Below are 16,934 nucleotides of genomic sequence, written 5' to 3'. Positions count from 1 at the left end.
GCCTTCATATTGCGCATCGTTGAAAGAGTTAATTTAGATGTCTTTTAGAGTCCTAATAAGGAGAGCTGGGTCTGCAGCTTCTATTGCGACCCCTCCTTGCTGGAGACCTACTTTCACGATGCCTTTGAGAGCCAACTTATTAGATCCTCGCATGACCGCAAGAGCGCAAGTATGTGAAATATAGTAACTATAGCTATTAACCCTCACTCGACCGCTGAACTAATACTAACTGTCCTTTTTTTGTTTCTTCTTTTAACAGATGTCTACGAAGCCAGAGGCTATAAAAGAAGTTCCCAAGGAACTGAGTACAGACGAGCCCCGTGATGTCGTCTTTACCAACACTTATGGTCTACGGACCATCGAACTCAACCGACCTGCAAAATACAATGCTCTCAATGGCTCTATGATCCGAAAGATATTCCCACGATTGGTCGAATGGGAAAAATCAGATATGGCGAATGTCATTGTCATGAAGGGTGCTGGTGACAAGGCATTCTGCGCCGGAGGCGACGTAAAGGCACTTGTAACTCAAAACCAAGAAGGACCCGAAGGCCAACGAAAATCGGTCGACTACTTTGCGCTGGAATACCAATTAGACCACTACATCGCTACCTATAAGACACCGTATATCGCATTTATGGACGGCATCACAATGGGTGGAGGTGTAGGGCTTAGCATTCATGCTCCGTTCCGAATCGCCACTGAAAGAACAGTGTTCGCCATGCCCGAAACTACCATAGGCTTCTTCCCCGATGTTGGTGCCTCGTTCTTTTTGCCGAGAATGCCAGGGTCCGTGGGCACCTACTTAGCGCTCACAAGCGATACAGTCACAGGCGCAAACGTATTCTATTCGGGGATTGCAACACACTACCTGCATTCAACGAGTTTACCAAACTTAGAAGCACGGTTGGCTGAGCTGCGTTTCAAGGATTATGATAGCATGGAACATCGCCTATCCATTATTGAAATGACTATCGAGGAGTATGCAACTGGCCTACCACATGGCGAGCCAATTCTGCTAGGCGGCGAACTTCGGAAAGCCATTGATCGATGCTTTGATAAAAGTAATATTACCGACATTATAGATGCCTTGAAGGACGAGCAGGGCCCGACTCAGGAATGGGCTGAGAAAACCTTAGCTACGTTGCATAAACGATCTCCTACTTCAGTTCACGTGGCACTTGCGCAAATGCGGGCAGGAAAACAGTGGTCCATCGCAGAAACTTTCCAAGAAGAGTACCAGATAGCCGCCAAGTTTATGGGACATCCTGACTTCGCCCAGGGCGTAACAGCTCAACTAGCGAAAGAGCCGAAACCCACACCTGAGTGGCAACCAGCCAGCTTGGAAGATATCCCGCCAGATCAAGACATCGCCCAACCCTTCTTTGATCCGATCGGAAGGTTACCCGAGCTTAATTTGGTGACCGACAGAGACTACCCTGACTATCCATATCAGTCCTTCGGCGTCCCCTCAGAGGCTGACGTCGAAATATTTGTGAGGGGAAATCAATTACCTCGTCACAAAATCCGCGAGGAATTCGTCCGAAGAAAGAGGGGGAGGCAAGGTATCAACATTATTGTGGATGAGATTCTTACCAGAAAGACCATCACAAATGAAGAAGGGTGGGTGGAATGGGCAAACGAGTGATCTCGCTCACCACCACACAATAGTGCACTACGTCTTCGTGTATTATAGAAGCGGTCGCCCCGCTACTTATCTGGAAGTAAATACTATGTATTGTACCAAGATGTCGGTACTGAGTTTGTACCGAATGTTAACAACGCTGATGGAATTAGGGACTAACAAGACTTCTAGAATGCCACGTTCAGGGATAAATCCACGTACATACTGATGCTGGCTCTCACACATTTCCCAGTGCTGTGCTGTAGCTAAGGGTGGTGCTAATACTATTGCAATAGTAGCGCGATTTAATTCCACCTCCTTACCTGTATATCGCAAGATCATTCAGGTGCCCAGCTTCCAACCAGATATTTCCTCCGTGCTTTGAGATACAGCGTTGGGATTGAAGAAGTACTAAGTAGATAGCTCTACCTTCCAGCTACCCATCATATAAATATCTTGGCGCTCTATGTAAGTAGGTAGGTATCTGGCGCTGAGTAAGATCAGAACATGTGTATGAGAAGTTTAGCCACCTAGGTGATCTTGTGACAAGTTTGTGTACAGATCTACAGCCGCGTACAAGGTGATATCTGAATTATGCGACCGCTCTAGATAAAAATGCTAACAGACCAATCATTCTAGTATGGAGCAATTCTGGCTATGTTGTGGCAGGAAGGGTGGCGATAGATACGTAGTGAGCCTGGAGAGTGCGTGAAAAAGGGGGTGTCACGTGACTCACTCTTATCGCATCACTAGGCACCTATGTAAGTACCTGGAAGCATCTTATACAACTTCACAATTTAGTATATGGAAGAGGCTTGTATCGTGCCATACCTGCTAAGAGACGACCAAAATATAACTAGGCAATGAGGATGTCTACGATACTGCGACGATGCGGATCAGACCTGCTTATCATTTATCTCAAGGCCGATACGGTAGCCTGCTTCTCGCTTTGGAGAGAGGCCTCTTGTTGGAAGCCTCACAGCTTTATCTCAGATGTACAAATTGTAGGAGACAATGCTATACGTAGACTGAAGTCTGGGAATCAGACATCTGGGATAATGGGTTTTGTAATAAAGGAAGCTGTGTGAGGCTTTTTAGAGTGGTTTGTTGGAATTGAATTTGCTAGTGAGGTGTACACACCGAAACGATTCACTCCTTGTGTATACTAATACATAGTATGTACATACATGAGGTATGTTGTGGTTTAATACCTAGTACTTGATGATATTCCATTCGATAATATACAAACTATCAATAATATCAATGATGATCACTCGCTTGGTCGGTGACTGGGTACTCTCTACCTACATACCTAGGGTAACTTGTAAGTAGCTTCCTAGTATCAGCAACATTGAAGAAGACATCAACATTGAAACCCTCATTAACTGCATTAGGTATGTAAGCTGTTAAACTGCCAGCCCTAGCTAGGAATTTGAAGGTTAACAACCTTTTATACTACCTCAGTATTCATAGAATTTGATTGGTTGCAGGTGCTGATAGCAGTCACTTGGCCTGAAACCCCACCTCCCCTCCCCACGCCCCACACGAGGACCATTTTCAAGTTCTTTTACAGTTCTAGGGTCCACTCATAAATGGCAAATGCCCCCCAGCCACCCCGACGTGACGTGACGTACTAACCTAGGTACTTTACCTTAGGTACCTAGGTACATATTCAATTTATCCCACCGCGAAACCTTCTCCAACGCGCTTTTCAAAAAGTTATTAGCGCGAATCTCCACTGTGTACTTTGTCTCAACGCGTTGCTTAAGGGGTACAACTTTTGCATCCCTGATCTATCCAACTTGTACTTCGTACCTCAACCAGATCCAATCCACAATATCTTTCACCTTCAAATGTTCATCTGTTCAACAAACCTTCCCTTTACTTACTTAGCATTACACAATCTCGTCAATTGAAATTAGAATACATTTGTTCAATTCTTGAGTGACCAACTCTGGTCCAAGAATCGATTCTGCATCTGATATTTTCATCCCATCATCTTTACCGTCTTTTCTTTTTTTTTTTCCCGCACAATCAACTCAATAGGACCGGTCAACGTTTTGTTTCGCGTCTTCCTTGGACGTTGGTGAACTCGGAAGAATTACTATTTACGCATCTTACGATCATGACACACTCCACACGCTTCTTTTAACGATTACTTCCTAAACACAACATTCAATACAATACATACCTATATTAGTAAACCGTCGAATCCTTCGCTTTGGTGTATTGAAGTTGTCTGTCGCAGGAAGCAGAGGCCTTCCTGCTACCGACCGAGATGGCGAATTACAACCACAACCACAACCACCACAACAACAACAACAATAACAATAACAACAATGCACAATGGGGTGCGAGCGCTCCTGGAGTCGACGAATTCGGTCTGCAACTGAGACCAATGGGCCGTACGCATCATCTTAACTTTGGGTAATGTCTCAACTGACCGCCATACTTGTCTAGTGAAAGTTCAATACACCTTCGATAAAGATTGCCAAGAACGATGCCTCGCACGATGGCCACATATTCTCCAAGTCCGAGCAATCCCAATAGACGAGCAGAACTCAATCGGAGTGATCGACTTGAGAACCTGTCTCCAAGCCGTGGCACAATGCAGCCCAGAGCTAGCTAGTGACAATGAGAAGGACTACACGGTGTATGCCTTTGATTATTCTGAGCCTGATACCCCTTTGGTCGGACAAGGTATGCTTAGCTGGGGTCTTCAACAGGGATCCAATTCAACGGGTCCCCAACAGCAATTGATTACAGGAAGAGTTACCAAGAACCTACTCGCTATCTTCGGGAATGGCATCAAGGAGACACTGGAAGTCAGGCTGAAGCTGACTGCTGTTATGAAAATCGCACGAAGTAATCCCATGCCACCTCAGAGAGTTAGCGTCGAACCTCTTCCGGCCCAACGAACATCTACGCCCGTCTCCTCGGAGAACACGGAGTGGAATTCCTTCCATCAGTCCCACCCGCACTCAGGGCAGCCCTCCGGATCATGTTCCAATCACGCACTAATAGCACCAGCGCCGACTCGGCCTTTCTACTCGAACTATGATACAAGAAATGACATGGGAATGCGAAGCAACCAACTACCACAGCAAGCATCGGAGAACTGCCTAACCTCCATTGAACCAGTTGCAAGGGATTCACATGGATTGACTCGAGCCCAAGATTCTAATGTTGCTCCAACTCAGAAACAGAGTACAGCCCCTGAGGAGTCAGCGATAGCACCGCCCCCTACGAAAGGAGGAAAGCCCCAGTCACGACCCGCGTCTAGGGCATCTAGCCGACCCCCCTCGGGACGACCTAGAGGAAGACCGAGAAAAAAGCCTCTCCAAGCTGAAGGGAGTACATCTGGTTATGAGGACGGTACCGACGCCGATGACCGACCCCCGCCAACTAAAAAGAGGGCTACAATGACCAAGGCGGAACGTAGCAACACTGCAACTTTTGGCTCGGCTCCAGAGTCACTTCGAGTTGTTGCTAGTACTTCAGGATCACTTCGAAGTTTCCGTCCAACTGGTCTCTCGGGCGATGGCCCTGGAGGCAATAATCTACAGGAAGTTCCACGGGCCCCGACGCCAGTTCCTGAGTATCGTCATTCAGGTCTCCCTCCTACACGATCAATAGCGCCTAGCAACTTGAGACGTGGATCGATGTCTGGCTCAGGCCCAGAAAGTTCTTATACCTCGTCATTTCTAGATTTGAACCGCCCTACATCCTTCGGCCAGGATGCTCGCTCTCCTACAGACTCTGTTGGAGTCTCGCCATCTCAGACGTATTCTGACGAGCCGAGTCCCGCAGATATTGGCTCGTCGCCTCCGGTTCCCCGGTCTACACTGTATAGCGTCCAGTCCAGCCCGGCCCCTTCGAGCCCAATCTTACCACCAATGCCTAACACCAGACCACTTCCTGATTCAGGTTTCATGAGTGGAATGATAGAGCAGAGTTCCAGCAAAATGCCTATTGCCACAGTCTCGACCGACCTCGCAGCAGCCCAGTCGAAGCCGAAGCCGAAACCGAAACCCCGTCGGAGCCGCGCCAAAAAAGCTTCAACCAAGGCTCAGAATGACCTCATCATCCATACAGAGACCCCCGGACCTCCTGAGCTCTTGCCCCAAACGTCCATCTACAACCCACCTCATCTAAACCGAAAATTCAGCGAGCCCATAAGAACACCAACAGTTACCGATGCTCCAAGTTTTCCGACAATGCAGAACGCATCATCAGAGACACTGCAGCAGGTCACTATCGAGCAGCCCTTAGAAAAGGAAGTGGCACCAGAGGAAGTAACTACACAAGGAGATTCTGCAAGTCTAGGAGCCGCTTCTATCAGTGATTTCATGGATGATCAGCATATACAACATCTCGATTCTCTAGATTTTGTTAATCACTCCTTCACAGACTCTGCGAAGGACTCATTGAACCACAAGGAGCCCCAGCCGGTCCCAGAAGCTTCTGACAGTCAAATGAGGCCCCCAATCCCCCCTCAGCCACAGCGGGATGCCCCTATTGAGCCAGAGCTTCCAATGATGCCGGCAAGCGATCCCATGCACTCCGGGCTAACATTTCCACCACTGCCAGAGACGGTGAACTCTCAATTACGGCAGGAACCGTCCGCAGAACCAGAGCTTCCAGTGGTGTCCGCAAACGATCCAATGCACTCTGGCTTGACATTCCCACCCCCCTCAGAGCCGGCACATCCCCAAACCGATACGACCGGCCCAGTTGACGGGTTCGCGGATGATCTGGTAGACGTACTAGCAGATGGCAAATCAAACAAGAATTTCGTTAAGAGACAAACGATTCGACAGAAATTGGAAGAAGCTGTGGTCAAGGGGGAGGCTCCTCAATTCTGTCGCAACTGTGGAGCTCTCCAGACCCCAACCTGGCGAAAGATTTGGAAGCAGAAGCATAGAGGTCTTCCGTCTTATCACGAATACTCAGAGAAGCCTGGTATGGTCACGGCGATCAGTATCCTTGAAAGGGACAATGAAGGGAAGCCAACCTCGTACGAGATCTTAAAGAAGTCTCTCGGTCCTACTGATAATAAGAGTTTATGGATAGAAGTTATTCTTTGCAATCGTAAGTCTAGCGTTCCAGATGTTACCTTCGAAGTCTAGGTAATTGCTAACAATTAAACAGCATGTGGGATTTGGTTCAGTAAATTCAAGCAACATAGGCCACCAGACAAATGGGAGAAGGACGAGCAGAGGCTATCTCAAACACGAAAGAAGAGAGCAAATGGCTCTGGGCTGCCTCGTTCAAAGAAGGCCCGCACCAAGAGCGATCCTCAAACAAACCTAACATCTGAAGTCGGCCTACCAACAGATCCTATTGGGGCATTAGACGGTACCGCTTCTCCAAAGGATTCTATAACAGAACTACCTAGCCAGGCGCTACAGCAAGGCGGTGCCACCAACAAGAACTTAGGGAACGGACGCGGGAGCTCCTATTTGGAAGCCAACCGACAAGGTTCCACGCATTCTCGAGCGTCTACCCACTCCAGAGGAAGTGGAACCCCTGGCAGCCCCATTGCCGTTGATGAAGATCTTGGTGGTACACGACGACTGCTTTTCCCGTCTCCACGAAAAGACGGCCAGCATAAGATTCTGGGCGAAGTTGCCGTTAATGTTGTGCATACGTCCTCAGAGTTTCATAATGTGAAGGAAGGCAAGCGCGGGATGGATAAAGAGAATGGCGGTCCAGTAACACAGATGGAGAATTCATTCGATAATGAATATGTCGATATATTTGGGACCCCGCCCCGACCCTCGACGCCGCCCCCCCAGGCTAACAGTGGTGGTCCTTTCAAGACCCCTACCCATCCAACCCCTAGCCATCGACCTGTCACTAGAAGTGTCACCAGATCTTTGCGCCCAGCTGGGTCACCAAGCCAATTTCCGATGCCTGAACACACCCCAACGAGGACCCCTCGCTCCAGTGCGGCTAAGCGCCACACGCCGGGCGACTTTCTCCCTTCACATCTACTAGACAATCAAATCCTCGAGACACCGATGACAAGATCTATCCACCAGCTCCTGAACGAAGCTGACAATTTTATGATTTCATCACCTCCTCGCGATTTTGAACTAGATCTAAGCACGTTTCAGTCTCTTACCAACGAAGAGCTCGCTGCCGATGATCCTTTCATCTTTGACAATCTACTTGGCACAGATCCAGCCTTGCCTAGTTCGCCTCCTGTGCTTCGGAACGGAAAGAAGAAGGGCATGCGCCTTGGCCCCAGCCTTACGTTCTCTAATGAACCTGTTAATTACTGGGCGGAAGGGAACGGTTCTGAGAACAAGGGGGCAGACGGCAACGATTTCCATTAATCAATTTGTTTGTAGTACAACTGCAAAACAATGTTTCCACATTTTAAGGGCTTATTGATGCGGCAATATCCAATGAGGGATATGATTGCCTGGTTTATAGGCTTGTTTTATTCAGCACCTGGTTTTTTTACGGTTGAACGGTTTCTTGGTCGGAAACTGGCTCTAGTGAGTCATTAAGATACCCCAAAGGAACGGTGTTTTTACGGAAGTTCATCTACACTCGGTCGATGTATGTATGCATGATGATGTTTACTCCTCGGTCGGTGACGAAGGGCATACCCGTGGAGGTGGATAGGAGGGATAAAGAATTGAAGAAATTAGATTACATACCCAACTTTTATGAGCAATCCTGCACTGTGAAGGTTATGTGATGAACGGCATGACGATACCTCTGGTTTATTGGCTTGCTGACGTGTTGATGTGAATCGAAACGGGCGTCTACCAGCTACCCACTTCTGTAGGTACTTGGGAGTAGGTATGTCAGGTACGGTTTAATCACGATGCTTTTCTCTAGTTCCTGTTTACCTATGTACCTATGTAAGTAGTGAATAATTGCTGTAATAACTTGAAGCTTCCACTTATAACTACCTACCTAGGTTAGAATACATTATTTAGAACTGTTGCTGTCTGGTTGCTAAGGGGAAGGGGGGCACGGTTCACCATAGACAGATATACAGAGACAGACGCACGCACTACAACTATGACCACGAACATTGAAACTCCAGCCAATCAAGTTCCAAGAGCCGTACGCTTCTGGTAAAAAATGGGCGGAGTGCCCCACTGCAGGTGCGAGTTTTGATTGGCTTGGGTTTAGTTAGAGGCTGTTTGGGAGCATAAGTTTTGCTTATACTTATGGTCCGTGACACTTTAGTACATAAGTATGCTGAAGTGCGTTTTGATTGTGGGGGTTTTCTCCACTAAAACCACGACCAATCAACGCATTTCTCGATGTCGATAAGTATTGAGATGTTTGTGTGTGTTATTTATGAATTTGAGCTGGACTGTAGCAGTGTAGCTACCTATTGTCCAGGCGTTAACAGGAGGTACGATGGGCCAAACCTAAATTTTCTGTACGGCCATGTACCTGTTGATATTCCACAGATGTTACCTTTTTTAAGCTTTGCAATTGAATAATTTCTTCAATACTATCTCAAATCAATTGATCAAGGCCCTATTTGAATCGCCCTATTTGAATCGCATTAATTGACTGATTAAGAATATCAGTTTGCAGTGTTTTAATTGACCCGGTGCGGGTGATATTTGAGGTTGAAGACCGAGAGCAGTAGTAGCCGCCGCTGTGTGTTAAGCTTAGGGCGTCCACGTGACCCCCTTTGGAGCTGCCACGCCGCTACATCGGGCCTTGATGAATTTAGGACAAAGGGCTTTAGAGCCTTTCAGGGCCATTCGTATATTTTAAGGCCCCTGTGGCCCCTGTGGCCCCTCTGTAAGTAAGGACATAAGTAGAAATAAGCATCCAAATAGCTGCTCATGAAAAGGCAATAAGCATAAGCTATTTCAAGAAAGATGATTGGATAAAAAAAAAAGTATTATGGTTCGATCCACAAGCAGAATTATAGTGGGTTTCAGAATAATTATACCTCACAAACACTTTACTTATCCTTTTGCTGAAAACCCACTAATTCCCCATAAGTCTTTTTTTACTTATGCTCCCAAACAGCCTCTTATGTAGGTATTGATACCTAGTAGTTAGTGGAGGTAGTTACATAGTATGTTGTGTTGTGCATGCTTACCTAATACTAGGAACTATTGTACTGTATGTATGTAGGGTACTGTACTAACCTACTATGTAGTTGTGAGGCACTATGATAGGGATAGCAGGCTTCCTTAGGTATAGTTGGTGTTTTAATTGAGGAAATACGGCAATGTCACTTGCGCTGCCGGCCTGAAACCCTCATCAATTACATACCTACCATCATCTTACCTGTCCGGTGGGGATAGAATATGAGGTCATAAGAGCATTCCCACTACTATAGTCTAGATGTATCCTGAGCATTAGGAAGAGCACTGTTGTAACCTTGGTATTTATTGCTTATTGTTGACAGAAAAAAGGGGGTGCATAACAAGGAAAGATGAAAAACGCTGGGTATGAAGGTATTACTGGGATTTTCTCTCTTTTGTCTTTACGGATTTTCGTACTCTTCTACTTCACATACATCCTGCCTCACAAGACGCCAACGGCCAACATCATTCATATAAAAGGTGACAGTTCGAGGCTGTTCATCGTCACTAATTCCCTCGAGAATCATGTCCAGCAGCTCGTCAGCATGCCGCTCAAGCTCCCTACGCTGGCGGATCTCTGCGGCACTACGGAGGTTTCCGGAGCGAGTTCGGAAGAGGCGCCCGCGCCGTCGGACTGGTGGAGACGAGACAATGGGAAAGGGGGAGGTCATGTAGTAGGATGAGGGTTCTGCAGCAGCTGTGGTTAGGGTTGGGGATGGCTGCCTGTTTTTACCTAGCACCACCGGTTCTTCCTGATGAGGGGACATAGGTTCCGGCGATTGGCTCCACCTTTGCCAGTGCTGCGAAGAGCTTGCTTCTTCTGTGTTCGTATGCTGTAATTCTGGGGGACTAGACTGAAATGTGTAAGTGGGTAGGGGTTTGGGTTGGGTATTGGGTTGGGTATCAGGCTGGGTATCAGGCTGGGTGTTGGGCTGGGTCGATTGGGTACTTTGAATACCGAATTCAAATGATTGGGTGCTACCAAAAGTAAATGGCTGGGTGATGGATGCCGTGGACGACGGTGTCTCGTCTCTTATAGACAATTGGGATAGCTGGTTAGTTGGTGGAGTGATCACTCGACGAGAAGATTGAGATTGTGTGCTGAAAACAGTAGCAGGAATAACAGTAGAAGCAGTAGAACTAGTAGGAATTGGTTCAGCAACAGTTGGCATTCTGAATGATGGCTGAGATTGTGTTTGAGCTATGATCTTCGGCTGAGACTGCGACTGCTGATATGAAGAATGCTGCTGCGAGCCAGCTGGCCATCCCAGAGACACGTGTCCAGGTGTCCACCGTCAGTTCATGGCACGATCCGGATACACGAAGATATCCTTAAACTGGTGCGTAACGTCAACGACATTTTGGCATAGTTGAAAGTCTAGAAGGGCAACCATTAGCAACGGAGGTCGCTCGGTTGAACAGGTTTTAGATAAGTAAGGTAGGTATATTCAAAATACATACCGACATTGTTGCCGAGATCTTGGGCATTCAGCACTTTGACGCTTAGGTCTGGATTCACTTTGCCAATAATTTGGGCTCCATTTCCAACCATAAGATGGCATTCCTAAATTTGATAGCATAAGCAATCAATCATAAACCCAGGCAAATTGCATCACTAGGTACTAGCCGGGTACTAACGCCCTTCGGGATATGAAGGGTCCTATCTACTCAGGGTAGCAAATCCCTAGGAGGGTCCCTAGTAGAGGCAGCGAGACAGGGTATTCCACTCACTCTGTTGAGATTGGCTTGGACCTGGCCATCAGCCTCGATGAAGGCGACATCCCCACGAAGTTGCGAGACTTTCCCCACGATTATTACATTGCGACCAATATAAGAGTCTATGAGAGCTGCGGAAATACGCGGGGTTGATATTGGCTCCATCTTCCTCAAGGTGATCGTGAGGTGTGGTTCGAAGTAGGTAGGTAGGTGTATGGAGTAGTAGGTATTAAGTACTAGGTACTAGATAGGTATGTAGTATCGAACTGAAGGCTTCAATGTTGTTGGTTGACTTCTTTATCTTCTTGTGTATTATTCTCGCTTCCACGTTCCACGTTGTCGGGTGCTATGGACAAACAGCAAACAGCCTTGGAAACAAATGCAGACAAGTATGTAATCAGGGAAAGCAAAGTGTGGGGCGGGGCAATCAAGAAGACCGAAGAAAAGAATGATAACGCGACGCGTTTTAATCTATGTGGTCCGTGCTTTAAAGCTGAAAATTAAATAGGCTGCCGCGGAACCGGACCGGCTTTACTTAAGCGTTTCTGAAATCGGAGGTGTTCCTACCGTTGATATCAATTGATCTCACAAATCTCACTGTTGCACAACAGCACGGCCCAATCTAGGATTTTCACTTTTTCCAAGCCGATCCATGTTTAAAGACCCAATTGTATGAGATACGGCGTAGTACAGCCCACCAATTGGAAGTCCCGGAGAGCTCAGCTATTGTCCCGCGACGTCTAATTGGTGTAGTGGCTCGACGTACATGCACGTACGAAGAAGACGAACAACAGTTGAACAACTTGAACCTCGAAATCTATACACCTACATGTACATGTACCTACCTAATATACTACAGTACATACATATATGTAGGTATTAGTAATTGCATACATACATCAATAATAGTATGTATATACCGTACCAGCCGTATCCCGTGGCCGACCAACTTGTGATATATGCATAAAACAAGTTTCCAGGGCTTTCTAGATATGCAGCTAGTCGGTCCTAAGTTAGGGCGTATATTCATTTGCATGCAGTGAAGCCAGTTAACCTGTCCAATTCATGATAGTAAGAGTATGAGTGCCAACTTACCGGGACTACGTACATGAGCGGTCCCGTATGAGAAAGTATAGAACGTCCGATTAATTCCCAATTGAGTTTGCGAGGATCCGGCTGGAGTTGAAGTAGGACAGAGAAATCAAGGAACCACATTGAAAGAAGACAGCAGAAAGGGGGGATCATAACGAAAGTGTCACGCTAGAGGGATTAGCTTTCGACGATAGATTGCCGCGAGTCTAAGAAAACTCTATTATGATAGTCTCGGCAAGTGAACTGGCTATTAGTAGCTTCAATGTTGGTCTGACTGGTCAGACTGGTCAGTACATCGTAGCTACCCTAGGTATTACATGATACTAACCTTAGGTAGGTAGGGTAGTACATCATAATAAGCTCTCCACGTGCGTGTATTCAATAGTGATACATACATACTGATATGTATATACCTCAATACCCATTCTTGTGTACTACCTATATTATTTATAAAATGGCAAGATCATCAACAAACCCTTTCGCTGCAGGCATTCCTAGTTGGCATGGTTAGGTCAGCGAATGCCGGTCCCTGTTGCTGGATCTGACGTTGCAACGGGACCGGCCTCATTGAGGTATAGCTGTTGATCAAGCTTCCAAGGGGGACCGTTCATTCCGGAGTCAAACCTCATCTACCGTCGCCTCTAGCCTTCTACTGCATATGGGTATGCAGCAAAGGGTATGTAAACTTTCTCCCCAGTTTGTGCGAAGGTGCCTGGCCCCAAAACAATCCGTTCAGCTTGAAGGTGTGTCCTGTTATTCTACGGACACATCGGTACTTACTGATAGGTAGCACTGTAGCAGTCATCCGCGGATGCTAGCCACTGGGCATGTTAAACCCTGTTATATAGATTTCTGGTAAACACTCGGTTTGATCAATAACTATATTCATAATCTTATTTTCAAGAAAGAAAACGCCCAAAAATCAAAGATCAAAGATCAAAAAAGTATTGTGACCGATGACAAGCGCAAATGACCTTGTAAGTTCAACGGTTCGTTTAGGTCCTCCCAGGTCACATCTGCCATATGAACTCTATCCTGATATACCTACCAGCCAGGTACTAGGCAGGTAGTACGAAAGCAAGTCCAACCCATCCGGACGAATTAGATCCTCTCAAGATAATTAGAGTCGTGTAGGTGCCAACTCACCGTTATGAGTAGGATCCTCGCAAATGCCTACCTACCTACCTACCTACCTACCTACCTACCTACCTACTACTACTACCCAAGCAGCTGGAGCTAAGCGTTTTATTACAGAGGTTAATTGTTTATTTAACATTTGTAGCTAAGCATGTAGTCTATCAATTCCTTCAATTCTATCCAGGAGGCGATAATTATAAATTCGAAAGCTGACAGTTCAGCCGTTCTTCTGGATCCCTATATGTAGGTATCTTCACTTGCCTAATTCGTACCTAACCTTGATTGAGTCTTACGCTGGTTTAGCTCTCATCATGTCGGTTTAGCTACTAGCAACTTGCTAGTAGCAAGTATTTGTGTCAGGGGTCATTTCCCCAGTACCCTGAAGCCCGTTCACATGGTACACCATCTTGAGTACTCATGTATGTATGTCTGTATGTCTGTATGTATGCCTACCTAGATTATTTAGCTATGCTAACCAGGAAGGATGATGCCTTCGTAATTCAATGTTGTGAGTTAGAAAGAGGAGTAAGTAGTACAATTAATAGTAAAGGAGTAGAGGATAAAGAAGAAAGTTTCTTCTAACGACTTAGCTGTATAATGTATAGAACACGAGACCAGTTAGATAATGTGAGGCCATCCATGTTTTGTGTTCTTGCATGGAAGGCAAGTGAAGTTTCGAGATCGCTCTTGCTACTAAGATGACATCCATTACGTACATACTAACATTGAACTTGGAATATATGTACCTATCTGATATGTATTGAATTCAAAAGGCCCACGAATTGGCTTGCATATCTAGGTACATTCGGCCTATCTGCATACTTACTTGAGGTACAAGTACCTAGAAATGGATGTTTCCCCCCCAAGATTGCCTTAGTGCTCTTCATCCGAAGAAACATTGATCTTGACCATTAATCCTTGGTCTTTCCATCCTTGGTCTTTCCATCTACCATGTCGGGACCTACCATGACTTAAATTGATCAACCTATCCAACGCCCAATGCCTCGAATAAACTGAAAACCCGAAAAAACTGAAATGCTTATACTCTACACTTATGATCTGGGAAAAGATCTGCCCCCTTCACACTTCATCCAGACAAGCCCACCAGCCTGGCTATCTTTTGGCATTCCCCTCTCTCCCGCTTGATCCCACCAACATAAACGCCTAAGTTTTGTGACGTGCTCTTTGAGAATCACATGGCCGATGCCGTGCATAATCCACTTTCCGACCTGATTGACTCCCTTACCCGCTCATCCAAGGCCAAAGGTTGTACATACCCTATAACAGATATGGATGGATCACCCAATTTCTTCCGAAATAACGTCCGAGATGAAGAGGCCGATGGGAACGATCCCTTCGACCCCCAGTACATTAGCGACCACCCCTATACTAACAATGCGCCATTCGATACCGACCCAGATGGTTCTTCCATCGATGCGCCATTAGACCAGTTGTCCAACGCCCTCCGCATGGACTTGATTCGTGCCCAAAACTCGAAAGTATCTTCAAGTACTCGGCCAAGATACCAACTAGAAATGTCGTCGCAAATGAACCCAGTCATGGTCGGATATCCCATGTCGGCGAGCAGATCCCCGGAAATACCAGGAGCTCACCTTTCGCAACACACTGTGATGCTTAAAAATGAGAACGCAGACGACGATTCGAACATCGTCATGATGGAGGTAAACGGCACACAGCCACCAGAATCCTCCACCACCAAGAAGAAGAAAAAGAAGCAAAGGAGGTGGCAAGCCAAAGAAGGTACCAACAAGCCGGAAGGGGAGGTGGTCAAGCGAAACAAGTTCTTGGAAAGAAACCGGGTTGCGGCGACGAAATGTCGCCAGAAGAAGAAAGAATGGGTATCGGATCTCGAGGGAACGAGGTTCGGGCTGGAGAGTCAGAATAACCACCTCCAGATGGAGTACAGCAGTTTGAAAAACGAAATCACCCAGATCAAATCGCAACTAATGGAACATGCCACTTGCAATGACCCAAACATTGACAAGTGGATCGAGAACGAGGCCAAGAGGTTTGTCCTCGGAGCCGGAGAGCGGTACGATCGGATATTGACCAACATCGATCCCACCACCGGTCTGGTCCACCACCAACACCAACACTACGAGAGCACTTCTTCCACCTCCGGGTATCCTACAGCCCCGGGTTCCGCGGAGTTCGTCAGCCCGGCCACTCCGGTACATCGGGACAGTATATCATTCCCGGACCCCCTAATGCCCAACTCGCCCATCTTCTACCGCACGGGTGGCATGGCGCCGAACATGCCGTCGGGGAGTGCTGGCACTTCCGGGCTTGTGGAGGATACGTATTCTATGGACCGCATTCCCACTTCGCTGGCGGATGATACGACTGGCTTGGACAGCGTGACCATGGCGGAGAATTCGTTTCAAGACTCGACGATCCCTGGAGACTGACAATACAGAGGAGGAGGCCGTTTGGGTTTGCCTTTGTAGCTGTATACCACTCCTCCTTCTCAGTCCGTTGTCAGATCGTACCAGCAGAAAAAAATAAAATGAAAACCTTCCCAAAAATAAAATCCCCCTCCTGCCCCTGCCCCTGCCTACCTACCACCACTTAATCCCCTCGGATCTCATTTATTCCTACGATGACCACTCGAAATGTTCATTCGACGGCGAAGAAAATATGCAAAAACGCATTGTTTTAGATTTCTGCCATAAAACGTTCTCTAAAGCTATTTGTTATGTGTGTCAGTTATTGTATTACCTAACCCCCTTACCCGCCTTCTTACTCAGCTAGCCAGCCCCTAAGGTTAGGTTAGGTTGTGGGGGGAGAGGACGGTAACAAAGTGAGTTGGCAGTTAGTAGTCAGTTATTCTTTTTGGCAAGGGAGAAAGGGAGAATCGAATAGGTAGTAGTAGTTCAAAGACATTTTCTGGGTTTCGGTCTTGGGTAGTAAGTGAGTTGAGTTGAGTTGAGTGAGCGGGTGGAGATGATGGGTGGGAGAAGAAGAAATGATAAAAAGAACTTTTAGGACTTTTTATTTATTTTTTTTCTTCCTACCGTTTGGCTCTGAGCGCCGGGTCGGGTAGGGTAGAAACGTAATGGGCTGGATGAGAACTTGATTAATTTCTTCGGAGGTGATTCCGATACTAGATGCGGTTGGCTGACTGGACCTGGCTGGGCTGGCTGGCGCGCGGGCTCAGGTGGCTAGGTATTGTATTGTACCTACCGACTTACACCTACCTTACCTACCAGGGGTAGCTATAGGTAGAGTAAATAGAGCCTTGCACCCCCATGCCGAATTTGGCA

The 16,934-nt window shown here is 46.8% G+C and overlaps 5 protein-coding genes across 5 annotated transcripts; 3 read left to right on the top strand and 2 right to left on the bottom strand.

Annotated features, from left to right (window-relative positions):
* Positions 1 to 118: 118 nt before the first annotated feature.
* On the top strand, positions 119 to 1,648 carry GGS25DRAFT_522268 (ClpP/crotonase; the record flags this gene model as incomplete). Its single annotated transcript, XM_049264198.1, has 2 exons — positions 119 to 169; positions 260 to 1,648. 2 exons carry the CDS (start codon positions 119 to 121, stop codon positions 1,646 to 1,648), a joined length of 1,440 nt encoding a protein of 479 aa, XP_049117234.1.
* A 1,794-nt stretch (positions 1,649 to 3,442) lies between these two features.
* GGS25DRAFT_492953 (uncharacterized protein) lies at positions 3,443 to 8,297 on the top strand. Its single transcript, XM_049261225.1, has 3 exons — positions 3,443 to 4,029; positions 4,085 to 6,715; positions 6,776 to 8,297. Exons 1-3 carry the CDS (start codon positions 3,903 to 3,905, stop codon positions 7,963 to 7,965), a joined length of 3,948 nt encoding a protein of 1,315 aa, XP_049117233.1. The 5' UTR covers positions 3,443 to 3,902; the 3' UTR covers positions 7,966 to 8,297.
* A 1,588-nt stretch (positions 8,298 to 9,885) lies between these two features.
* On the bottom strand, positions 9,886 to 11,246 carry GGS25DRAFT_303694 (uncharacterized protein). Its single transcript, XM_049257666.1, has 2 exons — positions 11,167 to 11,246; positions 9,886 to 11,083 (listed from the first exon to the last, which is right to left on the bottom strand). Exon 2 carries the CDS (start codon positions 10,875 to 10,877, stop codon positions 10,107 to 10,109), a length of 771 nt encoding a protein of 256 aa, XP_049117232.1. The 5' UTR covers positions 10,878 to 11,083; positions 11,167 to 11,246; the 3' UTR covers positions 9,886 to 10,106.
* GGS25DRAFT_303701 (uncharacterized protein) lies at positions 10,958 to 11,677 on the bottom strand. Its single transcript, XM_049257667.1, has 3 exons — positions 11,437 to 11,677; positions 11,167 to 11,269; positions 10,958 to 11,042 (listed from the first exon to the last, which is right to left on the bottom strand). Exons 1-3 carry the CDS (start codon positions 11,584 to 11,586, stop codon positions 11,038 to 11,040), a joined length of 258 nt encoding a protein of 85 aa, XP_049117231.1. The 5' UTR covers positions 11,587 to 11,677; the 3' UTR covers positions 10,958 to 11,037.
* Positions 11,678 to 14,939: 3,262 nt separating this feature from the next.
* Positions 14,940 to 16,079, top strand: GGS25DRAFT_522265 (uncharacterized protein; the record flags this gene model as incomplete). Its single annotated transcript, XM_049264197.1, has 1 exon — positions 14,940 to 16,079. One exon carries the CDS (start codon positions 14,940 to 14,942, stop codon positions 16,077 to 16,079), a length of 1,140 nt encoding a protein of 379 aa, XP_049117230.1.
* Positions 16,080 to 16,934: the final 855 nt, after the last annotated feature.

The sequence above is a fragment of the Hypoxylon fragiforme genome (genome assembly GCF_022984875.1).
Source record: "Hypoxylon fragiforme strain CBS 206.31 chromosome Unknown GGS25scaffold_5, whole genome shotgun sequence".
Taxonomy (NCBI): Eukaryota; Fungi; Ascomycota; class Sordariomycetes; order Xylariales; family Hypoxylaceae; genus Hypoxylon; species Hypoxylon fragiforme.
This window is presented reverse-complemented; position numbering and strand designations above follow the sequence as displayed.

What these genes read in the sequence shown, in the direction of transcription:
- GGS25DRAFT_492953 (XM_049261225.1), top strand. Translation starts at nt 3,903, where the DNA reads ATGGCGAATTACAACCACAACCACAACCACCACAACAACAACAACAAT. An exon ending in GCAACTGAGACCAATGGGCC is followed by an intron (nt 4,030 to 4,084) that starts GTACGCATCATC and finishes ATACTTGTCTAG; the next exon opens with TGAAAGTTCAATACACCTTC. An exon ending in AGAAGTTATTCTTTGCAATC is followed by an intron (nt 6,716 to 6,775) that starts GTAAGTCTAGCG and finishes ACAATTAAACAG; the next exon opens with CATGTGGGATTTGGTTCAGT.
- GGS25DRAFT_303694 (XM_049257666.1), bottom strand. Translation starts at nt 10,877, where the DNA reads ATGCCAACTGTTGCTGAACCAATTCCTACTAGTTCTACTGCTTCTACT.
- GGS25DRAFT_303701 (XM_049257667.1), bottom strand. Translation starts at nt 11,586, where the DNA reads ATGGAGCCAATATCAACCCCGCGTATTTCCGCAGCTCTCATAGACTCT. An exon ending in TCCAAGCCAATCTCAACAGA is followed by an intron (nt 11,270 to 11,436) that starts GTGAGTGGAATA and finishes TATCAAATTTAG; the next exon opens with GAATGCCATCTTATGGTTGG.